The sequence below is a fragment of the Phoenix dactylifera genome, unplaced genomic scaffold (genome assembly GCF_009389715.1).
Source record: "Phoenix dactylifera cultivar Barhee BC4 unplaced genomic scaffold, palm_55x_up_171113_PBpolish2nd_filt_p 000298F, whole genome shotgun sequence".
Classification (NCBI taxonomy): domain Eukaryota; kingdom Viridiplantae; phylum Streptophyta; class Magnoliopsida; order Arecales; family Arecaceae; genus Phoenix; species Phoenix dactylifera.
Window position 1 is genome coordinate 578,231 of NW_024067775.1, and position 27,411 is coordinate 605,641.

The window sequence follows — 27,411 nt, forward strand, 5'->3', positions numbered from 1 at the left end:
CCATATGGCTCCCATGGCGATGGGTGAATGTCATCAGGCTACAATTGGATAGATCTAAATGCTGGAATTGTTTGCAAAATCATTGAACTTAGTTGGAAAGTTTACCAAAAAAAAAATATTGGATGTTTTAGAGAGAAGATTGATAAGCTGCAACAAATCTAGGTGGAGTAGGTTGCTAAGGGGTCAAGTTGAGTAGGGTTTGAAAAATCTCTCATCTGATATTTGACCCATTCCGAGCCGGGCTAAATCGGTCGAACTTATATCTAATTTATTTATTTTATACTCAATCTATGTTCAAAATAGAACAAACTTGCTTATTGCAAAAATAAAGCATGGTCAATAAGATGGGATTTGAGTTGCACAATAAAATAAGGTGAAAGAGCAGGAAAAATTGAACTATTATTAAAAAAAAACATGATAGACCTCTGGTAGAATATTTGTTTTTTTTTACTATATATTTTTTTTAATAGTTACCTAATCAGCTGAATCAACTAGTCTAGAAGGCTAGGCTATTTTTTTTCTTTTCATCATATATCTATTTCTTAAACAAGACCAGCCAAAACATAACCTAAAAGACCCACTAATAGCATTCGAGGACAAAAATGGTGGGCCTTTATAAATTTCCTCCATCGAAATTTCCACTTTCTTCTTTTCACACTAACACGACTACAGATAATTCAAACATAGCATTTTAGAATCTACCTTTCTAAATTTCAATCGACTTTCAACATGGGAGAAACAAAACCGAAGCAACATCGCAATTTGGTGGAACAAGTCAGTAAAAAGAAGATGCGAGTGGCAGGGTTTATAGACTCAAGTTTTTCTCTTGTTTCTTTTTTTTTTTCACTAGAAGTTCTGCTTTTCGCCCTAATAAAAGTATCCAAGACTCTCCACATCGGCCTTGAATAAAAAAAAAACCTTCAACTTCTTTCAATCTGACATAAAATTGTATTGTGTGGCAGATATAACCGAAGATAATGCTAAAATCCTGGACAACTCCACATTTTCCCACACCAACTGGACCTTGATTGAGAAAGAAATGCAACGACCCACAATGTGGCCATCAGAAGAAGTCTACTAGTCATGGTCTCTGAGAAGCTGCCACGGTCAACCTTGTCTGCATTCAAATTACCGACCTCTTTATCCAATTACCCCACCGCAAAGGCATAGTGGTGGGAGAACACCACAAGTCTCTCCCAACTTTCTTTTTCTTCTTCTCCTTCTTTTTTTCTTTTCTTTTTTTTTTTTTAAGCGGATAGATTATATTTGAGAAGTATGTATATTTCCAATAAAATCAAAAAACAAAATATCTCAATTAACTCTCTATTTTTAGCTCATAAGATGCTACTAGAATGACTGAGTACATAAATAGTTTGTTAGTTTTGCAAAAAATATGCTTGAATCCCATAACAACTCCCATTCTCTTTCTCTCTCTACCCACAACTGAGATGCAAAGCGGTCGGAAAATTCAACCTTTCTTACATATGAGAGAGAGAGAGAGATTTGTAGACTTCCCTGTGGAAGTCTTTGTAGGCCCCACTCAAACCACCTTGAGTCAGAGGAACAGCTGTCATCTATCCAGTGTATCGATCTAAGCGACACGGGAGGAAAATTGGGAAGCTAACCACATCTCCAGACCAAATCCAAGCAATGGAAGCTCTGTTTGCCAGCTAATATATATATACCCTTCCCGGAATTTTCCACAAATCTTTCTTTTTTTTCTTTTCCAGATTTCTTTTCTTGCTTCCTTCCTCGGCCTTATTTCTCTTCGTTCTCACCTTCTTCCTCTGTTCTTGATCCTAACTTTTTCCAAACTCCCAACTTGCTCCCATATTTCACTGATTCCTTCTGATTTTCTTGCCTCGGAGCTTATCTTGTTTCTTGATCCCCCTTCTTGGATCTTTTTTCTCCTTCTCCCCTCAATTTCTTGGATTCTTTCTCCCCTTCTTCATCTCTTTCTTTTTAACTCCCTTTCGCCATGGCTTGCTTCGGCTTGTTTAAGAAGAAGGCCAAGAACAGGTCGGGGCAGAGCCCGGCGACTACATCGGCGCTTCCGTCGAATGTCAGCACAAGTAGGTCGGATGATTCGGCTGCCGCGAAACATCCAAGCAAGTCTTCGGCCTCGACGTCGTCGCCGCGCAGCATTCCAGCCATGTACGAAGAGAGAGCTCATATTTTGCGTGTTTTCGAGCTTGATGAGCTGAGGAACGCGACCAATGATTTCAATAGGATGCTTAAGCTGGGAGAAGGCGGGTTCGGGGGTGTTTATAAGGGTTTTATCAAGCCCTTGGATGGGAAGGGGGATCGGATCGCGGTGGCGGTCAAGAAACTCAACCAGCATGGCCTGCAGGTATAGCCGTCTCTCGATTTATTCCATTCTTTGCATCCATTGTTAAAAAAAAAAAAAAAAATTGTTAGATGGAATTGTTATTACTCTGGATTTTGCGATCGAATTCTAGTTAGCATGGCTGGAGACATCTTTCTGATTATTCTGAATGTATTTGAATTAATATGACTCCGCTTTGCTCAATCTATGATTGCATCCATTTGTTAGACGCAAAAGATTTGGGATATTTATTGTACTATGGAACCATAGAATAAGGAATGAGTTTTATAATTCTATTTGATTTCCCTCCACCATTTATGAAGTATCTTGATCGAGATATAGCTTTTCAAAACAAAATTGCAGCATAAAGTGTTGAATTAAATTAAATATTTTAAAATTTGAAAACTGCATGCCAAACAAAGCAAGCCGCAGCTAACCAAACATTTGATTTGGTCAACGGCCAAGTGGCAAGCATCCGCGCACAAGCAAGGGAGCAAACATGGAAAGATTTTCAAAGAAAGCGGGCCAAGACAAGTGTCATGCATCCACGCGCAAGAGTAAGTATGGAAAGACCTTCTGAAGAAGGAAGGAAGCATGGGCGGCCAAGATGCAACAAGCCGCAGAATCACAGGAGCACAAGAAGACACGTCATCAATCCGCGGAAGGAGAGTCTGCTTCTTTTGACATGCCTGAGCCTATATCAAGGGCTTTAGGGATCATTTCAAATACAATGAAAAATTTTTCTTCTTCTTATTCCAAGAGCCTATAGAAAAAGGGCTCTAGGGATCATTTCAAATACAATGAAAAATTTCTCTTCTTCCTATTCCTAGAGCCTATAGAAAAAGGGCTCTAGGGATCATTTCAAATACAATGAAAAATTTCTCTTCTTCCTATTCCAAAAGCCTATAGAAAAAGGGCTCTAGGGATCATTGCAAGAGGAGAAAATTTTCTCTTCTCCCTTTTGTTATTTTCACTTCTCCTCTAAATTTTAATTATTTTTCTAATTTTCTTTTGAGCTATCTGCAAGCGTGAACGTGCTCTTCTTTCTTCCCTATTGGCGCACTGACGGGAAGTCGTAGTTCTGTACTGGATCGGCGTATCTCTAGGAAATCTGCGCCAGTGGACCTGTACGTGCGGAGCATAAACTTTCATGGATTGTTAGCCTAGATGCATAAATATCATTGATAAATCAATAATTAAATGTTTCTAATATTCAAAAATAGTAAATAAGAAGAATAAACTAGCAAATAATTAACTTGACAATAGAATAATAAAATGAAGAAATGAAATAAGATGGCTTGTGGATCGAAGCACGCTGATGCGTTGTTAACTAGATTTCTATGAATGTCTGGAACATGATGCACGCCTTGCAGAGTGAAGATCTTTCCAGAGGTAAGTGTTAGATCCACTCGCCCTACTCCAAGCACGCGTGCCACAGCATTATTACCCATGGTCAGAGTTTCTCCACATGAGACCTGATAGCAATCCTAAAGGAGTCAGCCCCATAGGTCACCATGTTGGCCTCGGCGCCAGAAGTGGCAGGACCCTTACTTTTAGGTTGACGAGGAGTAGTGATCTTGTAGAAGCATTGGTTAGCCATTTGGTTGGTCCGACCATAGACAAAACAACAACGAACAAATTCTCCTTCTTTCTCTTTCTTTTGGTTCTGAGAGAAGTTGGATCTTCTGTTGTTGGGCTGAAAGGAATTTCTATGGTTGAATGATTTCTTCTTGAAGGACTTGTTGTGGTTGGGATGGAAAGAACGATTCTGATTTTTTGATCTAGGCTTAGATTCAACATTGTTGACTTTGGGCAAAGGATTGGAGGAGTGGGATTTTTTCCTAAGGCAATGTTGTTCTTCAATCCTAATAGAATTTAGGACTTGAGTTAGAGACAGATCACTTTGCGTATGGCTCAAAGTCTTGACAAAGTCTGATCAGGTAGAGAAAAGTTTGTCTATAATACATGCAACTTGGAAAGACTCATCTAGGTGGGTTCCATTTGCCTGAAGTTGAAGAATCAGGGTTTCATATTCATGGATTTGATCATTTATGGGTTTGGAATCAACAAATTTAAACTTGCTAAAGTCAGAGGCTTTAAATCTCTTTATCTCGGCATCATCAAGTCCATATTTATTTTTAGGGTATCGCTGAGATCCTTGACATTCTTAGCTGTATAATAAATATCATAAAGCTTATCAGAAAGGGCTCCTAGGATTCTATGAAAACAGTGGTAGTTGGTTTCTTCTGGAGTCCTAGTGGAGGAGGTGGAGGAAACAACAGTAGTTTGAGAAGAGAAAAGAGCAGGGTTTGGGTTGCTGCGAGTAGCAGGTTGTGAAGCAGATGGGTTAGACCCATTACTGACTTCAGTAGTGCTCTCACTAATGGCTGAGATCAAGCCTAGGGTGGTGAGCCAGAATCGCATTCGATTCTGCCACCTCCTAAAGTTTTGACCATCAAACATTTTAGGTTTAACACTAAGATTTTCAGATGTGTGGGAAGCCATTAATTTGTAGCTTAACACAGCTTTGACACTTGTGGAGCTGACTCCTCTAGGACTGCTATCAGGTCTCATATGGAGGAACTGTGACCATGGGTAATAATGTTGTGGCGCGCGTGCTTCGAATGGAGCGAGTGGATCTGACACTTACCTTTGGAAAGATCTTCACTCTGCAAGGCATGCACCATATTCCAGACATCCGTAGAAATCTAGTTAGTGGATTCTTGCTTGTCCAGCAAGAATATCGAATTGTTTTTGAGTCAAATAAGGTTGTAGTTGACACCAAATCCACCATTAGTTTTGTCTTCCTTTTAAGAGGTGCAGCTGAATCGTGAAAATCTACTAAACAAATTGTAGTGGCTAGGAGCACCATGAAATCTAAAATGATAGCCTTAGTACTACTAGCATTGAGGCCGAGTGGCTTAGAGATCTACTGGTAGATTTACCTCTTGTGACTTTACTATTACTTTCTATATCTATTCATTGTGACTGCAGATCTGCTATAGATAAATGCAATCAAGAAAATGCAAATGTGAAAATGAATAGGCACTTGAAAGTGCGCCATAAATCATCGAGATACAAATTAAAGAATAACTTGATTGCACTAAATTTTGTAAGATTCAAAAAGAATATAGCTGATCATCTTACGAAAGGATTGTCTAGAATAGTAGTTCTAGAGTTGTCGAGGGGGATGAGGCTAAGCCCATAAGTAAAGTCACCACGGTGGGAACCCAACCTGAAAAGGTTCAATGGGTAGAAAAAAGCTAGATAGATGACTAATGAGGAGTACTATTTGTTTTTTCAATCCTTAGGGCAACAATGCTCATAAAAAGCAATGGTTAGGTTGAGTTTTTATCCTTAATGAATCCAAGACCTATGAGGCAGGGTACCTACTTGCTCGTAACTTTTTGAGGATTCACCTATATGCGTTTAGTTGTGAGACCGCGACTATGGAAAGTGGACTGTTCCCTAATAACACACATTAAGAGATACCTGTGCATGACTGTAAAGCGCAAACTCGCTTCGAGCATTGTTCATGCTATATTAAGTGTGCTGTTGATGAAATCTGAGCCATGAACTAAGGTTCAAGGCATAGTCCACCTTGGCTCCACAGAGGTAATCAATTGTCACTAAGTGAAGGTTCAAACCGAAAGGTACCTACACCTATTACATAATATAAGATATTCAGCACTTTATTTTGATTTTAAATTTCTTAAATATTTAATTTATGTGGAGGATTGTTGAATTAAATTAAATATTTTAAAATTTTAAAACCGCATGCCAAACAAAGCAAGCCGCGGCCAACCAAACATTTGACTTGGTCAACGACCAAGTGGCAAGCATCCACGCACAACCAAGGGAGCAAACATGGAAAGATCCCTGAAGAAAGTAGGCCAAGACAAGTGTCATGCATTCACACGCAAAAGCAAACATGAAAAGACCCCCCGAGAAGGAAGGAAGCATGGGCAGCCAAGATGCAACAAGCCACAGGATCAAAGGAGCACAGGAAGACACGTCATCAATCCGCAGAAAGAGAGTCTGCTCTTTTTGACGCGCCTGAGCCTATATAAAGGGCTCTAGGGATTTTGTCAAATACAATGAAAAATTTCTCTTCTCCCTATTTCAAGAGCCTATAGAAAAAGGGCTCTAAGGATCATTGCAAAGAGAGAAAAATTCCTTTTCTCCCTCTTGTTCTTTTTCACTTCTCCTCTAAATTTTAATTATTTTTCTAAGTTTCTTTTGAGCTATCTGTAAGCGTGAACGTGCTCTTCTTTCTTCCCTGAAGGCGCATTGACGGGGAAGTCGTAGTTTTATACTGGGTCATCGCATCTTTAGGAGATCTGTACCAACGGACCCTTGCGTGGGGGGTATAAATTTTTGTGGGACAACGCATCAGCATGCTTCGATCCACAGGCCATCTTCTTTCATTTCTTCATTTTATTATTCTATAGTCAAATTAATTATTTGCTTGTTTATTCTTCTTATTTACTGTTTTTGAATATTAGAAACATTTAATTATTGATTTATCATTTATATTTGTGCATCTAGGCTAACATAAAGTTTATAAGGGAACCCAAGACAAACATATAAGTAGCCAGCAAATATTATTTATCTTTTAAATATGCTTTTCCTTGTAATGAATTGATAATGCTCTCATAGAATCCAGTCTTTCGATCTATACTTTGCTGACTAGTGAAGTCTTCATTTTAATTGGGTAGGCTTCCTGAAAAAAAAAACAAAAACAAAAACAAATGAATGCACTTAGAGATAGATAGATTGTAGAATTTACTAGCCCAGCTATGAAAAAAGAAGATGCCAACATCTTAATTGAAACAAAACGAAGTTGATGTTTGAATCGCATCAAAAGCTTTCTGTTAGCATGGGGGACGAAATCTAAAAAAATCTTCTATCCTCAAACTTAAGCTGCAGACTTGATGAAAACTCCTGACTTAATGTGAAACGCCTTAATTGAGTTCATTCTGCATTGGTTATATCATTGTGTTCTAATAAAGGGGAAAAAATGACATGAAGGATAAATAGAAGAGCTAACTAACCAACAATTTGACATGGAAATTAAAAAAAATAAAAATTGGAGTCATAGTATTACGCAGTATGGTCTTGCTCTCTGGGTAGATATCTTGTTGTAATGTGGCAGTCCTTTTGTTCTCCACATAGCCCTTTTTTGTGTGTGTGATGCACAAGTTTGTTTGGGAGCATGAGGCTTCTTAGGATAAATGAAGGCCTTGTATATACTGAGTTTGTAATTTGGCTCAAGTATACCCAACAGTGGCTTAAGTCAATAGAGAAGTCTGTTGTAGGTCCTAGGTCTTGGTTATCAACAAAAATGTTTGAATTACCCCTAAGCATATAAATTTGTTTTCGATCTAGAGTGAATTCTTTGGAGGTATAAAGCAAGAGGGTGTTCTATCTCTTAGGAAAAGAGTGATGGGTAAGACAAAAAAGATGGAAAAAACATCACTCTCTGAAATGATAGATGGGAACATCGCATCGTCTAATTTCTCTGGATAGGTCAGTTTTTCAAATCTCAAGTAAATGTAGTTTGCATAATTTTTTTTCCTTTGTTGTTTTATATACATACAGACATCCATTCATGCATGCATGCATACATATCTTTCCTTTGATAAGTCTGCATTTTCTTGTTGGGAACGTAGAGTGAATACTTTGATCGTGTGGTTCAAAAATTACCATGTTGCGTAGAACTATTGAACTCAGAACTAATTATTTATAATCAATTGTATTGATCAGAGGAGATACTTCCCGACGCCTTTGGAAATGTCAGTTGTGTTTAGCTGATTGTCTTAGGCATGAACCAGCAAAATTAGGCCTACATGAGGTTTCTGTTATTTTCCACCACAGATCAGTTTATAATGTTATTTGCTGAAATTTCTTTGATCTTCACATAAAACATCTTTGTACTTTCGTAGCAGTCTCAATGTTTCCCGGAATGTCTATGTTGCTTATATCTTCTCTTTCTTATTTAGGGGCACAAGCAATGGTTGGCGGAAGTTCAATTTCTTGGAGTTGTTGAGCACCCAAATCTTGTAAAACTTATTGGATATTGTGCCGTAGATAGTGAAAGAGGGATCCAGAGATTGTTGGTCTACGAATTCATGCCTAATAAGAGTTTAGAAGATCATTTGTTCAACAGGAATTATCCTGCTCTTTCGTGGAATTTAAGACTGCAGATAGCCTTGGGTGCAGCAGAAGGATTGGCATATCTGCATGAAGGGTTAGAAATTCAGGTTATTTCTGATTCTTTTCTGAAGTTATGCAATTCCTGAATAATGTTGCTTCCATTAACAGTTATTCCATTCCCACTGATCTAGGTGGCAAAAATATGCCTCTATATGCTTACCTATACTGTTGTAATCAGATGAAGTCGTGTGCATAGATGTATCTTACTAGCAAGAGTCACAGGAGCAGTTTCCATTCATGCCGTGGTTACCTGATTACAACTTCTTTAATATATAGCAAAAGTCATAGGATGCCAAATATTGGCTATGTAATGGCGGCGTCTGTTTTGCTAAATGTCATACAAGGCTTCTTATTTACTATATAATTCTATTTTGTTTGTTGGCAAGTGCAATGCAAATTTTGCTTGTTTGCAGCTTTTAACCATAGCCTTCTATATTATGTGGGCAGGTGATATATCGGGATTTCAAAGCATCTAATGTGCTACTAGATAAGGAATTCAAGCCAAAGTTGTCAGATTTTGGCCTAGTAAGGGAAGGACCAACAGAAGGGAACACTCATGTCTCTACAGCGGTAATGTCTGCATTTTCTTTATAAAGATCCGTTTGAATCAGTTACCTCCGCTAACCTGTTTTTGTAAATTCTTCATATTAGTTTAAATGGACATTCAGCTAAACTTGATATGTTTTAATAGTCGTTACCTTTCTCTTTTTTCTTTTTTTGTTTGAAAATGTGATGTGTTAGCCCTTAATACAGATAAAAACTAAAAAAACAAAATCATACAGCTAGTCCCAGATGGTTGGAAGATGCATTGCTGATGGTGATTGTAGTTCGCGTAAGATCTTGGAATAACTTAAGGTACATGATATTAGACATAATTTCATAGACTTGCTGCATTCCAAGTTGTAATATTGGATGTCCATAGGGTTGCTGACTTCCTGCTAGTATCAAAGGTAGCCTAAATAGGAATGCTTGTGAATGAGGATTTGAAAAACCAAACCCTAATAGTTGGGGTAAATCTAGATGGTTGTGGTTATGTTTATGTCTGTACATTTCCACTACAGATCAACTTGTTCTTGCTTTGACATTAATGTTCCATAGACGGACATGCTACAGATTTGACCCTATAGTTGATTGATCAACTGTTTAAGGTACTAACTTCCACTTCAAAATGGCAACTCTTACATATATGACCATTTTTTTAACTAGACTGTGCATGCTCTCTAATGTGATAATATCTGATGTAATAAATACATAGCCACCAAGATGCATGTCAGTTATATATTATACAGAATAGACATCATGTATTACTGTCTGAAATCACAAAGCAATAAAGGGCATAATGACATTATGCTGTGGAGTGAGAGTAATCTAAAGGCAGGGTACTTAATTTTGCGGATATTTCATAAGGCATGTGCTTTCCCTACATGTCACATATTTGGATTTAGGTTTAGCTCAGGGGGAAAAACAGTAAACTTGTAAATCAACAAAAGGTTCTCTAAAAATCTAGAGAAGTGGATATTGAAAATTTAACAAGATATGCAGATAAGAACATGAAGTAGATATAATGGAATAGCTCAGAAAAGTTAAGAAAATTCACAAGCAATCTATTTCCTCTTGAATATTGTAAAGTTTGCTGGATTTTTTTTTTTTTTTAAAAAAAAGATTTCTATCAAGACCTGATGATATTTCGGGGGCTATTAGAGAACCTTTCTGAATACTCCCATATGACCAGGTTCCTACACCAGTCTTTATACTAAGGATTTGTAATCATTGGTTCTCTATGCACTCCTTGATATCCATTAGGTAACAAATGCTACTAGGAAAACAGAAACTTAGAAGAAATAGAGGTGTGACGCTTTCTCATTTTCATCCTCTGAAACTGATAATTCCTAATTACCTTACTTTTTACCAAATGCATGGTTACTAGAGAAGTCGTCTTTTTTAACTTCGTCTAAATTTTCCATTTCTGCGTTTATTCCATCCTTGCTACCGTATATGCATATGTTAATAGTGAAAGGGTGTAAAATCTATGAGCTCCAGAATTTGTTCATTGAGAATAAAGTTTCTATTCTTGAAGTTGATGCTCTTTCAATGGTGCTTACCCTCTGTAAAACCTTACCTGCCTCGTCTTTGCTTTCAAATTGCACAATATTATTGAAAACAAACGCCTTCTCATATTCATGATGGACTCTTGTGTTGATCAGCCTGTGGGGACTTACGGGTATGCTGCCCCAGACTACATTGAGACTGGTCATCTCACGATTGAGAGTGATGTCTGGAGTTTTGGAGTAGTGTTGTATGAAATCCTTACAGGCAGGCGGACATACGAAAGAAATCGCCCACAAAATGAACAGAAGCTTTTGGAATGGGTGAAGCAATTTCCTGCGGAGAGTAGGAGGTTTAGCATGATTATGGATCCGAGACTAAGAAATCAGTATTCTCTGAAAGCTGCACGTGAAGTTGCGAAGTTAGCAAACAGTTGTCTCGTCAAGAACCGAAAAGACCGTCCAAAGATGAGGGAGGTTGTAGAATGCTTGAAGCAAGCCATTCAAATGAATTTAATGGAAGAACATCCTTCAGCAGCCCGCTTGGACAAGCAGAAGAGACCTGAGTCTTCAAGAAGGTGACCATTTTGCTAGGCTGGGGGAGGGGATGAATATGGTTTGTAAGAGATTTTTTTTTTTTCTTTTTCTTTTTTCTTTTGTGGCAGTGCAGCTGTCTATCCAACATCTTAATATTATTTCAGAGTGCATTAAGATAATAAGGTGGAATGGACTTAACGCCAGATTCTTTGAGTATGTAAATTGGAAGATATCAGCTTGCTTCTTTGAAATTTACTCTTTGATGAAATGTTATTTGTCCTAAAATTAATGTGCAGTCAAGATTGCACAAGAAAAAAGGATGGGTCAATAAAGCTTCAGTTCATTTAAGTTTGACCTTCCAAGAAGTACTTCGATCTGCATCATAGATAAATGCTATCTTTTTATAGTGAGAAGGCTTGAGATTTAAACTTGAGTTCAACTGACAGCAATTTTACTTTCATGTGTATAAAACTTACATTTTTATTGCATTTATCTTCTCGAACAATAGAAATACAATAGCGAACTAAAAATAACAACTTCAATAGCATAATTGAACTTTTTTCAGGGGAGACGTAAAGGTTCTTCATGTCTTAATATCCAGTTGGGTCAAAAGTAGTTCTGTTATATGACCTATCGAGTCATTTAGATTTCTTGACGCCGGCCATTGTTATGCAGTTAATCTGCCCATAGCTTTCTTAGAGGTCTTCAACCGAACCTTTTTTGTTTTCATTCAGTTAGATTCCTCGAATGTAAAATTTCCATGTTACCGTCCCACCATTGTAGTGGGAGAACGAAGGCTTTTATTAGGCAACTGATATTTAAAAAGAAAATTACAGAGATACCCCTTCAGATTTGGGCTAGTTATACTTAAGATTTTAAAAGTTTAAAAGTTTCAATTTGCCACCAAAACTTATTTTCGTTGCAAGGTGACCCAACCATCCATTCAGGTCTTGACATCATTGATCAAAATACCAATATTTCAGAGAGGTCGATCATAGCTTTCACGTAATCTTAAAGCATTCTATCCTCTATGATTCATCCACTTGCATAAATCTTAAAATGCTCAATCCTCTATCATTTATCCACCTGCATAGATCTCAAAATGCTCTATCATCTACCATTCATCCACTTGTACATATATCAAAGTACTCTATCTTTTATCATCTATCATTCATCCATATATATATCTCAATGCACTTCATCTTCTGTCATCTATCTGCCTACCTAAATCTCAAAACGTTCCATCTACCATTCATACACTTGTATAGAACTCAAAGTACCCCATTTTCTATCATCCATCCACATACAAAAATCTTCAAGTGCTACGTCCTCTTTCATCATCTATCTACATAAGTCTCAAAGCACTCCATCCTCTATCATCCATCCGTCTGCACAAATCTCAAAATGCTCTACTTCTTTCATCCATCAGCGACACAGATCTCAAAGTAACCCATTCTCTATCATCCATCTACCTGAAGAGATCTCAAAGTACTCCATCTTCTATCATTCTCCCGCACACAGATCTCAAAGCACTTCATCTATCATTCATCCGTGCATAGATCTTAAAGTGCTCCATCCTCTATCATCCATCCTCCTACATAGATCTCAAAGAGTTCTATTCTCTATCGTTCATCCGTCTGTACAGATCTCAAAACAATCCATTCTTTGTTATTTACATGCCTACATGGATCTCAAAGTACTCAATTTTCTATCATCCATCCACCTGCATAGATTTTAGAGCAATTCGTCTTTTATTATCTTTCTATTTGTACATATCTTAAAGCACTCAGTCCTCTATTAGTCATCCATTACATGGATCTCGAAGCGCTCTGCCGATGTAGCTCTTCTCCCCCTTCTCTTTTAATTCACACCAAAATATGAGTCACTTGATAAGCAAAAGTCTTCAACAGCTCTTGTTGGCCGAGTCATTTGGTCTAGCCCAACCCTTTTTTTTTGAAAAAGCAAAAAAGTAGTAGCCACTATTTTCGCCAGGGACATCAAGTCATCACGTTTCTCACTTTTAGCTGGCTGCTCGACAACTATGGCTTGTAGATTCGCAGAACAGAAGAAGAAGTTCACTCTGACTTGCGCACTACAAAAAGTGGCCTTTATTATTCCACTTTCTCAAAATGTAGAGCAGCGTTCTGAAATTTTACAAAAGCTTAGTTATTAGATGATCCTCATATGATAACTTTTTGTAAGGAAAATAGATGAATTTAAAATTTTAGTAGCTAGTTAATATTTTTAAACTTTTGAGTTATAAGTGTAAATAGCCTAAACTAGGATGGATGTCTCTGTAATTTTTTTTAATAAAAAAATATTATCATGACTCCTGCAGGCATGTAATAATAATATCCTTCAAATTATTAAAAACCTCAAATATTTGTGCTTTTCTCTTGGCATGCTGTATAATATTGAACGATGATGATTTTTTTTCATTATTCTAGCGCCCCCCCCCCCTCTCTCTCTCTCTCTCTCTTCTTTGAATAAACAAGTGAAAATATATTTTTTAAAAGATTACTATTTTTTGGTTTTTTAAGAACTTCTAATAAGTCTGCTAGATTTTTTTTCTTTAGCTCCAAATATACTACTATTTATATTCCAAGTTTGCCTTTTTTTTGTTCATTTCCACAAATTCTTTCTCTCTATTTTTTTAAAAAAAATTGTGAAATTCTTCAATTGGGATAGCTAAATGTCACGAGATTATTATATTATTTGTGGATTAGGTGAGGAGATTATTATAACTCTATATTGGCTAATAGAAAAAAAAAACATATGTATTTATTAGTTTGGACCGGTAATGTACCGAGTCCCCAGATGCTAACCCTGTTTTCCGTTTCTCGTTACCTCCTCTCCATTTCCCCGACTCTAACCTACGGATTGTACTTTGTTTGCACCGATCTCATAAACCAATGATGGACCTGCCCATTCTCCCCTCAAAATTACAGTGTGAGTGAGTGAGTGAGTGAGTGAGAGAGAGAGAGAGAGAGAGAGAGAGAGAGAGAGCATCTGCCAAATCCATTCCATTTCCCTGCCAAGTAAGAAAATCATGTCATCAAATATTATCTTGGATTTTGTCATCGAGTGATGTTGTCAGCCTTTAGGCATTATATTTATCTGCTGCAAGATGACAAGCTCGCAGGGTGACAACTTCACTGCGGTCTGAAGAAGCATCCAAAGCAATCACGAGATGCACGGCCGATCCCTGTTGGTCTCGAGATAAGATTTGGCATCCAAAGGAGAAATTAACCACGTAGCCGATCCCACGGTTTTGTCGCATCTATGGATTGGTGGCACGCTATATACCAAAAAGGTGATTGGAAACCAAGAAAACAATCGCGACACTTGGAGACAACTCCCGAGCCTCATCAACTTTGAAAAAAAAGAATTTGATAACAAATTGAGGAAATAGTTTATAAAACTCATAGCACTATGATAAGTTTTCTGCCATTTGATGAGGAAAATAATACACTATAACAAGTGGGTGAAGCTATCTTAATTTAAACATCATCCGTAGAAATTAGATGAGATTAGTTCTGCCGCAGGAAGTCAACTACCGAACTGAGTTTAATTCTCAAAGGCTGAACGGTTAATTTGTGAGAAAAGGAAATGTTAAGACCAGTAGATACACGAGAAGTGGAGCGGCTCTTAGAGTTCTTCTGCTGTCACCATGAATGGGCTTGTCATTAGCTCAACCACTCCATCTACTGCTTGTTCCCTACATTTATAACTAGAATTTACATCTGTCATAGTGATCCAATTCCAAGCAAATGACTGATAGACCATGAAGTGGCGATTCCTCCTACAGTGCGAATTAATCATAGGAGGAGTGCATGCGAGACCTGGTCTATAGTCACTTTGGAGAGGATCAGCGAGCGTTCAATGCAGGGAGACTTAATTGAGGTTATCTGGCTATAATCATCTTTGCAAACTCTCAATATTCTGGAATTATATATGTGATCTTGGTCTGAGGTTTTTAGCTTCAGAAAAGGAGAAACAGATCATAGCAGGAGAAGGAGAAGCCTCAAAGAAATTCTCTCTCTCAGGAATCCAAAAGGAAAAAGAACTTCCTACTGTATTATATTGCATTTTTGTCCTGAAAAACCAAGCAACTGGACCCACATAATTTCAAGGAACAAAGTTCATTTTCCCGGACGTTCTCTTGGCATCCATCCAAACAAACCCAACATAGACTACTCCTCCTTCGGGTGTGCAAAATTTACATCAATAAACCACCATAAAATCTTTTGGATGTGCAAAATTTACATCACAAAACCACCATCACCCTCTGATAGAAGAACACTATGAACAACTCCAACCCACGCTCCAAATTTTCTTTCTTTTATTTTTTTTAAAAAAAAGAAGTTGGAGAAGCCTCTTGCATGGGCTGCTGCTGGAGAACCCTAGGGAACCAACTCTTCTGTACATCAAACTAAAGCTCCCTCGCCCCATGGAAAAACCAAAAAAAAAAAAGAAGAAAAAGGAAAAAGGAGAATCCCTTCCTTAAAATGTGAGCTTGCTTTATCTCCCTCTCCCATTGTCCCGTCTACTAGTAGCCAGTAACCATGGCATGAACGTTGTGGGAGTTTTGACCGATGATGAGGCTTGGCTTGTGCTTTATCGTTGTCGACGATGCGGACGAAGAAGAAGAGTTTCTGATAGAAGAAGAAGTAGTAGAAGAAGCAGGAGAGAATTTCTTGCGGTTATTCTCCAGCGCCTCATCCATCTTGATCTGCTCCTCCCTGCACTCCTCGCTACAAAACGGCTCGTCCCCTCTGTAAGAACCAGCAACAAGAACAATTATTGTTAGCTTCGACAGCTGAATGTATAAACTCTCATCAAATTCTTTCGACCTTTATATTGCAGTTATCGGTTGCAGGTGGATTGTTCTGGTCGTATCGATTCATTTCATTCACTAACCTGTACATGAAGACGTCGTCGTAGGCAGCGATGGGCTTCTTGCACAGAAAGCAGGTGTCAAGGAAGTGGTGAGCGTCGCCGCTGCCGGAGATGGACTCGGAGAAGAACCTGGGCCTCCACCGCCGCCCGGTAGCGGAAGGGGTGTAGGGGAAGGAGGGGTTGGCGTTAGCGTCCGCTTCAAGGCCGGGGGAACCAAAAATGCTGGAGGAAGCGTTGAGGGATGATGAGAAGGATGAGGAGGATGAGAGGGAGGAGGAGGTGTCCATGGTGAGATCAAAGAAGAGCAGAAGATGTCTTCCTTTATTTGAAAGCTAGCATTTCTTTTGGCTTTTGGCTTTTGCTTCTTCTCGAGGGGTGGTGGAGGTGGTGGTGGTTGGGACAAGGGGAAGAAGGAAGGTGGGGAGAGGTTATAAAGACTAAAGAGTGGGAGTGGGTTGGAGAGAGGGACAAAAGAAGTAATGGACATGGCTTGCTTAAGCTGTGGGTGGAGGCTGGAAGCTTATGCGAAATCCACTGGCTGGGAAAACCTGGCCGCATCCGGGTTTGCGAGACTTCGTCTTTTGCTGGAAACGAAGGGCGGATGGTCCGACTTGCCAATGTTTTTTGCTCCCAACTACATCAATGCCATTAAGAGGGCACATTTTTTTTTCCAAATTATTATTATTATTATTATTATTATTATTTTTTGGCTAAAATGAATGGGGGAGAGATGAAACCCCGCCCATGTAGCAGCCCCCACTAGGCTCTCCTTTCACCAGAAAATATTCGATGCGGGTAGACGGGATGGCCATCCTTATTTATACCCTTTTCGACTCGTGGGTTGCCCCACATTTCAATGCTACCTCAGTACTGGCGGACCAGATGACGACTTTACTGGACAAACCAAATAAAAAATATCCAGTTCCAACATTTAATTGACGCCCGCGCATTTTGAATTTGGGGCACTACAATGGAATCTTAGCTCCGTTCCAAATTAACTACTTTCGGAAAATATCAAAAGTATGTTGTGCGATACTATGTACCATGAGGAGATAGATATTTTATACCATAATTATTTACTGATGCCATAAATCACACCAATTCTCTCGGAGGCGTGCTAACAATGCAATAACTTTTAGTTGCTCCTAAGATTGGGATATGTATCGGTTTTCAATAGTAAATATTATAATAATTTTAGAAATATCTCTGTGTATCAGGTTGAGTTAAAACTATTCATACCGGAGGAGAACTGACTGACATGTTTAGATGGTAGATCATATGGTGGATCTCTTTTTCTGATATTTTATTTTTTTTCTGATTGCAACGGTTATCACTGCACTTCCTTAGTATGAATAGTCGGACACCAAAAGTAATAAAAATAAATTTAAAATAACTTATTATATTTTTAGATATAATAAGAGCTATAAATCATTACTAGAAACCCTTATGCAGATAATAAAACTAAGTTAACTGGATTAAATTCGGATAAGATTAAAAAAAATTTGTTTAGTTATTAATTACCCGCAAGCCAGTTTTCCTAGAATTATCTCCCACTCCTTAAACCTCTTTCAAGTCATATGCAAATGGTTATTTTGTTAAATAAATAATATTATAGCTCCTTTTCTTTTGTGCTAACTCTCACAATATATTTACATCATGATCGAGACATCAATTTGTATCCATATCAAGCAATTGATATGTGTGTATATACATATATGTATGCATGTATATATGCATATATAAGTGCACTAAAAAAATTAAGGTCTAAGCTCGGACAAAGACCATCGTCTGAGTTATTGAAAGATGAAGAAATGAGATGAGGAGAAGGTATGGGTCGAACATTTTGCCCTCTCCCCACCCTCAAGCAGATCCTCTGCACATTGGAATCTCGTGACCTCGGCAAATTTTTACTAATCCAAGCTATTGGAATCTCTGCACGGGGGAATCTCCAGGCCGGGTATCATTGGGGTTGAGATTAGTGGCATCCCCGTAGTTTAATCCAACCCAAGCCTCGAATCCGGACCTCCGCGACCGAAACCAACCGCGCATGAGTCCGTTACGTCACTGCACACTTTCCACCCGCTTCGCAGGACGCGGTTTGCCATGAGGGTGGGTCCCATGCTGACTCACGTGTGGCGACAAGCAATCATATCAAACAAGTAAAAACAAAGGAAAAGCCACTCACGTGCCAAAAAAAAACCAATTACCGGGGCAGGCCGGCACCCAAAGTCACGCCCTGCTGTGGAAATGTGGGAGATTGGATTAAGGTAGGGTTAGAAAAAGCAAGCAAAATGGGTTCATTAAACCTTAAGATCAATTTTGACGGCAGCATACATAAAAGGAAGATGCTTTTGGTAGAAGCATTAGTAGTGCTCTAATGGTTGCAGTTGCTGTCAGAATTCTTGATACGATTGTTTCAATAATTAGAACTGCATGCATTACTAATCGGTCAAGATTCTATTATTACATAATATTAATAATATATATTTACACAAAAAATGTAAAATATAATATATTTTATACTCAATTGGTTTAATGGATTTGATTTACCAAAAAAGTGGTTGTATTAAGTATTTTTGGCAAAAAAAAGAGTGAATGTAACATTAACATAATATATTTGCAACAAAGATATTTAAAAATTTGTAATTTTTAGTGATTTATCCGAATTTAATTGAATTACTACGCATTTGCCTTTATCATCGATGACAAGAATAATTTCGTGTAATATAAAATATTGCAATATATATCTATTGATGTGACTATACTAGTGGAGGTAATTTATGCTTATGTAAGAAGTAAAATATGAATAATCTAATAAAATCATAGTTGTCATTAACGAAAATGGTAGCTAATAAAAGATCCTAGTGCAAAAAACAATCATATGCAAAGCAAAACTAATATGCAAATATATGTTAAAGGTGCATAGAAATTATGGAAAAATAGATGGGCATCCACTAATTTTTTAAGTAGAGGTTGAATTGGTAAAAACTATAAATCACTTCATGAACATTGATAACACTCTTATTTTGTAAGTATTTACTCTCTTCCTACAAGGAAAAGAGATGAAATCGGTCATTTATTCTAACTATTTTGCCCCTATGAGGGAAAAATTAAATATCATTCTTTGCAGCTTGTTTATTAGGAGACTAATTTATAAATATTCTTTTCCTTTCTAAGTTCGAGTTTTTAAGCAAGGGTATTCAGAAAAGATATATTAATTTTTTAGTTTCATTTTCGAAAAGACTTTCTACTTGAGTGGTAAAACGGGTATGTGATAATTATGGGCAAATCTGGAACTAAATTATTCTGCAAAAAAAAAAACTATTTTGATAAATATGAAAATTCAATTTTTCTTTCTGCAAAATCTCCTAGATATATTTTTAAAAAATAATTGCTTCGTGACTTCACTTTGCAGCAACTTCATTAGTTTTGTACTATAGCGGTGGTTTGATGATTGAACATGACCAACTACAAAGTTGTCAAAATCACAAGTCGCATCAACACCATGAGGAGTTGGCGAAATGATTCCTTTGAAGCCCATGGTATTTGCCATTTCTTTGAAGAAAAGCGTATAAGACGTATGACTTAATCTCGTATACAATGCATGTGGATAAGAAATAAAACAAAGGAAACGATCAAAGGAGCAGGAGAGTGTTACCAAACCCGTGTTCCCTCTCGAATTCTCTGATTTAGGAATTCAAGAATTCTAACTTCTAGATGTTTCATTTTTTTCATTTTTAACATATTTTGTTCTCTCTTCTCATGTATTAGTAGTCTTAAGTAAAACATTAGTAATACAACTATGATGAGATGAGACAAAAAAAAAGAAAAGAAAAGAAAAGAAAAAACCAAAAAAATAGAGCAACTCTTGTAAATTGGTCCAGTCCCCATGAAACACTCCATTTCCCTTGCGACAACATTGGACCAAATCCAAGGACGAGAATTTCTTGTGCTAAATGTTCTCTCAAATTTTGGGGGGAAAAAAATACATTTATGCAATTAGGATTCCTGTTTGAGTTTGATGCGGGCACTACATAGAAAAAAAAAAGTTGCATGTGGATTCTTTCGCTCATTTTAGTTTTATAACCAAGTTTTATAACCAGAGAAAACAATAACTATGCAGAGTCCCTCTGAAACCATATGAGCATCTAGAGCAGGATTTGGTTCAAAAATGAAGCACATAAGACTTGTAATAAGTCTTAAATTTTGCCAAATAGCTTTTTCAGTTCGCGAAGATAAAGATATAAAATAATTGATTATATTAGTCAAACTTGCTTCTATCATGCGCAATTATTATATTCTTAAGAAGCGCAATCTTAGACAATTCCTGGTATGAAGCCATCATGTATCTAGTAATTATTATACAAATCAAACAAAAATTGGAATTACTTCAGCATAAGAATAATGCCCAAACCAAGCCGCCTTTCAATCCCAGCTATTTATTTTTATTTAAGTGACTCTTGAAAGAAAAACAATGCTATTTATTACTGGTCATCTCACCAGCAAGATATTTTGATCATTTCCTTTCCAGATGTTGCCTTCACCTGCAAGATTATGTTGCCTTCCCAAACGTATTAAAATTGCTTCTCGTAAAAGAACTTACTGATGCAACCAGACACTTCATATTGCTAGAAAGTATAATTTTTTAACTTTAGAAGTTGAAAAAGGACATCTAAGCAGCACAAATTGTTTCCCTAATGATATGGAAAAATAACTTCTTTCACCAGATAGACAATGAGCACAAGTCTTTATTTCTTTGTTTCTTCTAGCATGGACTCGACAACTTCAACAACTGTCCTGCCATTGCATGGTTTGAGCATCCAGAGCCTCCATGTTTGCCATTTTTTGAAAAAACAAAGTTACACAGAGTCATTAATGCAACAATTATTGAACGTACACCTTCATGGCCAAGAGTCCGGCTTGACAAAAGGATTTAAAGAGGAAATACAACTGTTTTCGCACTCATCCAACCTTCTCTTCTCTCAACCCATCTTCGCTTGGCTCCTTTCAGCCATCATGACCCGATCCTGTTGCCGGAGCTTCTCACCTTCACGACACAGGTACTCCTGAAATTTCTCCTGCAAATTCCATGACGATGTAAGAATTTTTCTTTTGCCATTGAAAAAAATAAATCGCATTATAAACACTAAATATTAAGTTCGCTGCTGCATCGCTATCTACATCCACATAGGAAAAAGGGTAAAGAAAAAATTATCTACATCCCCCATTAACCAGAGAAGCAAGACTCAAAAATACCTAGGAGACACAATATACAATCTTGCCAGGTTAAGTCCTGTAAAGCGAAATGGATAAGCTTGACATGAACTATGAAGGTACTTTGTTGATATAAGTTGCCCATCACCCCAATTCTCTCAAATGTGGTCCGACCAGTTAAACTCCTGGTTCCCGTTGACTACACTGGGCATACCATTTGGCCAAGAACAAGCAGAAAGGTTCATATAGTTTGTCATCCTAGCATATAGCATTATTGGGGAATCACCATTTTTCAACCTTCTCATGCAGCAAACTACCAGCCGCATCCACTCTACAAGTGCCAACATATAGAATTGCACCTGCAGATTTAAATGAGACCACCAGTATCTACCATTCTCGTTTCTCTGTGGTAGACATCATAAAAATTAGCTTTGCACATTTACTAGGAAGGGGGCTTCTTGGGATCCAGAGACCAGGACTATGTATCACCAACTGGATCTTTGTTGAATATAGATTTTAGAGCTCATTAGAGAGGGTAGGGTCAATATGGATAAACAAATGGAGAAACCACGAAGAGACCTAGCTATGTTCACCAAGATGGTGACTCGGGTAGGCCATTACTATAGCCTATTTTATTTACATCGCAGTATGCAGATCACACAATAATAGCAGTGTTTTGATGACTGTGACATTCTTCCAAGCTATGAGGAGCTCAATATTTGGGGAATAAACCGACTGCAAGCATGTCCATCAGGATACATGCCACAGGTCCAAATATGAAGACGCAGTGGTAAAAGATGGTTGATAGTCATCAAATTCACAGTTCTGACAATTAATCTATAGCTGCCCCTCATACAGCTAAGCTCTTCAAGCTAGCCAGATTAACCTGCATGACTCTGCAAACCAATATCATAATTTTTTGTCAATTTGGCAATTCCCAAAGGTACTTTTAATTAGTCAGAAAGATATTGGTATGATAATGGTTTCAAATGCAGATTTAATAGACTTCCTTTTATCTTCAGAAGGGTCATGAGGAAGAGAGAGAGAGAGAGAGAGAGAGAGAGAGAGAGAGAGATCCATCGTCAAGAAAAGTATTAGACCATCAGGTCCAGTCCCACTGATTATTACAAATTATGTCTATAATAATATCCATTTGATTAATTCACTTAATGCAGAAGACCCAACAGCTTCAATATCTTAAATTTTGATCTTTCCCCTTGTCTAGTGCATCATGTTTTGTTGTTTGAATTAAGGACAAGCTACAAATGTGTTTTCAAGCAAGAAAAAGAAGATTCTTCCCAATAATGTCCCATGCAGCTTATGGATGATCATATTCAACAGGAAAGTGCACTTGAGTGGTGCAACTAGATAAAAGAAAATATTCTAAAGAATATCTTTCTTTTCCAGACTAAAGAAATCATAGAGAAATACTGCTAAACAAACCATTCTCTAAATTCGCTTCCATAACGTCCTTTCATTAAATCGCCAGCACACAACATTAACAAAATCCTAGTAGCATAGGAACTTCTTTTACTGCCTTTCCTTTGTCATAAAATTGTTGTTTAAATCTGCTATTATTGAAGGCAAATGAATAGTTCCCCCAACCCAAAGATGTAATCACTATTATTCTTTGATTTTGGTTTCCAATTGCTACCTTTCCTTACTACCCAAATAATAAAACATAACGTTACATTCTCCCAGAAGTCTGACAACACAGTCCTCTAGAAATTCACATGACATTATCAAAACAATATTGAAAAATCAAGAAGGAATTGGAGTCTTGACTATGAGCCTCTCAATGTCATTCAGTTGTGCCAACTTATACTGTTTCCCAGCATCTAGTGATTTGACTTCTCCACATGTATCGCTTTTTTTTCCCATTTCCCACATCTATGGTCAGATTAGCTATGTGAATGTTGGTACATATCCAACAGAGTTTCTTATGATTCATTGGTGATTCTTGATTACTCTGCCAGGATAACTGACCACCGATAATAAATACAATGTCATAACCTGCTTCTTTGTCAGTATCTGCATTCTTTTTTGTACTCCAGGAACAGCCATTATGATCATTGTGCACCAGCTGGCAGACAGTCCTTCCACCATTCCCCCCTTCTCAATGGGAGATAGTAAACATAGATTTTTTTTCCTCCATCAGAATGCAACATTTGTTGCAGTAGCTTTAGGAAAGTGTACTCTTGGTTCAACCTGTAAGTAAGGAGACCCATTTTGATATTGTTTTGTTCTTTGATCTTGCCACTATTAATCTGATAAATTAATTTCTGAAGATGAACCGCCTCCAATACCATCTTGCATGGCATTTTCTAGCCCTATTGTTATACTTATATCAAAGATTGCACCTTGCATCAATCATAGTTTTGAAACCTTGTAGCTGAACCAAGTATCATCTATGAGACCTAACCAACGAACATAACGGGATACTTATGGAGAATAATTTCATATTCAGGGACAAACTGTTAATAAGTTCCTTGATTTCCAGCAATTTACAGATTTCTTATCCATATGATTACCTTTTGGTTTGAAGACCAACTCCAGCAAATGGATGCAATTCCGTTAGAATTTGCAGAAACAGATCAGACCTACCTTCCGTTGTCTAACTGAAATTTGATATTCAATACCAGGATACCAGGAGAGGAGGAGGTGACATGACTGTGTAAATCCAACATTCAATTTATCATATAGGTCTAGGCCATCCACCTCACCCTTTTCAAGACCTGCTAAACAGATCGTGTGATATAGTGATCACAATGATCTAACATTTTGAACACTAAAATCTGATTCTATGTCTTGGTTGTTTAAAAACTACTGCATTCAAATATTACTGACAATGACACTTCAAAACTCTATCTTGTTCACTCAACCTCAGAAAAGGCAAAAATCTCTCGCTTGTTAATCCAATATGAATATAAAATGACCTACAGCTGGCCCTTAATGCAGGTGTTGATTAGTCTTTCAGTAGGAAGAACCACAGGTTCTGTTCTCACACGTTATCGACCACATGTAAAAGACATGTCTTCATTTTATCAAATCATCTGGGAGAAGACAACAACCTGATAAAGGATCAGCATCAAATTTTAAATTAATAGGTCATCATCAATTTTTCAATTCAAAAGACCAATCACTCCTTGTTCTCATTCAAGGTATAATAGGCATAGTTAAATAACTGATTCTGGTACAAAAAATCCTCCATTCATCTTTTTTGTGGATGCTGACCATGAATACTTCCTCTAGGAGCTCGGACTTAGCATCAGCTTCCCTCACGTAAACTTATCTTCGAGTAGCTCTAGGTATTGGCAAAACTTATCTACCCTCATGTAAACTTATAATGAAGAATTTGACCTATTTTATGTTAGTCAATAAGCTACAATACACCATTTGAGCTTGAAAAAGAAACACTTCAGTTGATTACTAGTGGGATTAAAAGAGCTTAGAAGAATGATTTGGGGACTCACTTAATCTTGCTATAACTAGTAGCAATAGTAAGCCAGTACAATTGAAAACACTTGCGATTACAACCATCTAAGTCATGTTTGTGTTATTACCTTTATAAGTGCCTTAGACTGCTATTTCCTAGTAGAAACCAACCGATTTATTAACCAACTTGAGCCATGGAGCTGCTCAGTCTCTTGACCATCCGGTGTTCAGAGGAAAAATGAAAACATTCCACTGGGCTTCCACATCCCTCTCAAGTGGCTGTTGAACCAATCACAATTGTAGTGGTCAGACTTGATTTGGAAGGGAATTGATTGCTTTTAGATATACGGGTCGAAACAAATCCATCATGATTTTTTCCATATGTAAGTTTGTAGTGTGAGTTCAACATCAATAATCAATGGTACAATGTTATTGAAGTGAGCAGCCACTCTAACTTGATTCATGATCTATAGGAAAGACTGCTCTAACACCATTTTGATAGCACACAATTAGGGCTTGAAAACAAGGTGGGAAGAGAAGACCTTGATTACTAGAACTGAGCTAATTACAATTGGGACTATTTGGGGACTCATTCATCCAAGGTATAGGGGAATCACTCGTGCCAAAGAAAATACTTACATCTGCTAGAACATGCAGCAACAATAAGCTAATATCATGGTAAAAAATTAAGATTACTATAACCTTATATTTATAAGCATCCTAGCTTCCTCTTTTGGAGTAGAAACCAGCCTTATTTGTTAACCTTGGGAGCTGCTACTTCAACTTACCATATGAGAGGTTTAGAGGAACTTGAACAACAGTATTCATTGTATTGACCACTGGGCCCCCACATCCTTCTCAGATGACTGCTAGTCATTAAACTAAGTGCGAAGCACTGATTATATGCCCGAACAGTTTTATAAGGCAAAACCTTCTTAAGCTGTTAATTAAGGCGTATAGGGAAATCAACACTTACAAACAGTAAAAACTCATCTAACTCAAAGTAATCATGATGTTAGTAGCAAGAATTTTCTACTTAAGGTAACAAACTTACTCCAGAAACTCCTCTAATATTCAAGTGTGTATGTACTTCATAAACACTTCCTTTGAGAGTTTTTAAATTGTTCATTTCTCCGAACCCACAACCATACCTACTACCAATTTTAGCAACCAAGATTATAAGAATCAGCAATATAAGAGATAAGTGAATAGCCATACTCCTCTTTTATTTCTACATGATAAACATCACCATTCATCATCAATAACTAATTTTTATGATATAAAAGTGAACCATCTTGAACACATTATGCATTCAGTAAACATCTGTTGCTTCCTTCATTCCTCATCCTTGGTATTAGTCCTCACTTTGTCAAGGCCTATCTCATAAATCTCCTCAATGCTGTCGCCATAGCATCTAATTCCTAACTAACATACTCTATGCCAACCAATAGAATAAAATCTCAAAAGTTATTAAAAACTATGCCTATCAGAAATCTTAGATGAACTTCTTCTATGCCTTGTGTGCATGCAAACCCAGCTTGCTGCAAGTTCCCTTTGGTGAACTTTCAATTATTCCTCCATGAATGGCAAGCACCCCAAAGACTGTAGATCTGTTCCTATGTCTTCTCCCGAAACACAGCGGACACAAACCTTATCACGTCGATTCAAAGCCAAGGCTACAAGTATTACTCCATGAGTGCAATAATTCTCAATTGTTATGCACTTCCTCAATAATTTTGTATTCTAAGATCCTCTGCCTCTCTTTTCACAAATCCTTATGTTTCAGTAGCTGTCTATCAATCTCTTAGATCAGCTGCTTGGCACCCCTCTCCATCTTGGAGAGCGCGAGGGTTCAAACCCTACAGTGGTGGTGTACCCACCATTTTTTAAGGAAAAAAAAAGTACCATGTCGATCCTCAACCCACTAGAGCTAATACAAGATTTATCCGAGCCCAAACCAAAAAAACCCTTTTTTAACCAAGTAAAACAAAACCCACATCAATGCAAAACCGCGGACAAGAAAATTCTACAGATCCTGAAGAACAAGATTTAGATGCAGCAGCGCAGTCAGGAGAAAGGGGAAAAAAACAACTTGACTACATCAAGATGGTTTCAATTCCTGATTTATTAGACGGCGATAAGGAATTCTGAGATTTCACCAATTTTTCAATTTTTTTTTTTTTTTTTACATTTCCGATTTGTAAATCCATCCAAAACCGTAAAAATCGAGAAATAGATAAATTAATAGATCTCCAAATAATAAAAAACCGCAGGCAGAAATACCTAATGCAACTGAGGTTACCGGTCAGACAAGCCAGAACTCCGCATTACACAAAATATATCTTTGAGATAGAAGAGATTACGCGAAGCCGATCGGTATCCAGTAGGGAAAAAGCGAAAAAGAGCATCGAAAGGTGGGGGCCTTTGCGAGGGGGAAGTGGAGAAGGTGTACCTTTCCGCCGAAGAGGAAGACGTCGGCGAGGCAAAGGGAGGCGACCCCTCCCCAGATCACCATCGTCGACGATAGCAGCGACCACTTCCTGTAGATCATCTCGTCGTCTCCTCTCTCTCTCCCCCTCTGTTTCCGTCTCCAAATCTAAACCTAGTCTTATAAATGTAAACTTCTCTCATGGTTTTCCTTTCGCCGAACCTAAACCTGGACTTGGATGTAATTTTCCCCGATATGAATGCGTCTGGATCGGCCCAGAATAATTTTGGCCCAATTTGATCATATCGCTT

General features: G+C 37.6%; 2 protein-coding genes and 1 long non-coding RNA gene across 3 annotated transcripts; 1 reads left to right on the forward strand and 2 right to left on the reverse strand.

Moving 5' to 3' along the window:
• The first annotated feature begins 1,620 nt into the window (after window positions 1–1,620).
• Window positions 1,621–11,472, forward strand: LOC103706360 (probable serine/threonine-protein kinase PBL19). The gene is made up of 4 exons (XM_017842582.3): window positions 1,621–2,350; window positions 8,329–8,589; window positions 8,990–9,112; window positions 10,747–11,472. Exons 1-4 carry the CDS (start codon window positions 1,979–1,981, stop codon window positions 11,167–11,169), a joined length of 1,179 nt encoding a protein of 392 aa, XP_017698071.2. The 5' UTR covers window positions 1,621–1,978; the 3' UTR covers window positions 11,170–11,472.
• A 3,782-nt stretch (window positions 11,473–15,254) lies between these two features.
• LOC103706359 (FCS-Like Zinc finger 1-like) lies at window positions 15,255–16,531 on the reverse strand. Its single transcript, XM_008790428.4, has 2 exons — window positions 16,045–16,531; window positions 15,255–15,899 (listed from the first exon to the last, which is right to left on the reverse strand). Exons 1-2 carry the CDS (start codon window positions 16,308–16,310, stop codon window positions 15,674–15,676), a joined length of 492 nt encoding a protein of 163 aa, XP_008788650.2. The 5' UTR covers window positions 16,311–16,531; the 3' UTR covers window positions 15,255–15,673.
• A 4,190-nt stretch (window positions 16,532–20,721) lies between these two features.
• LOC113462677 lies at window positions 20,722–27,316 on the reverse strand. The gene is made up of 2 exons (XR_003385592.2): window positions 27,125–27,316; window positions 20,722–21,101 (listed from the first exon to the last, which is right to left on the reverse strand). It is a non-coding gene; the product is annotated as an uncharacterized LOC113462677 (long non-coding RNA).
• Window positions 27,317–27,411: the final 95 nt, after the last annotated feature.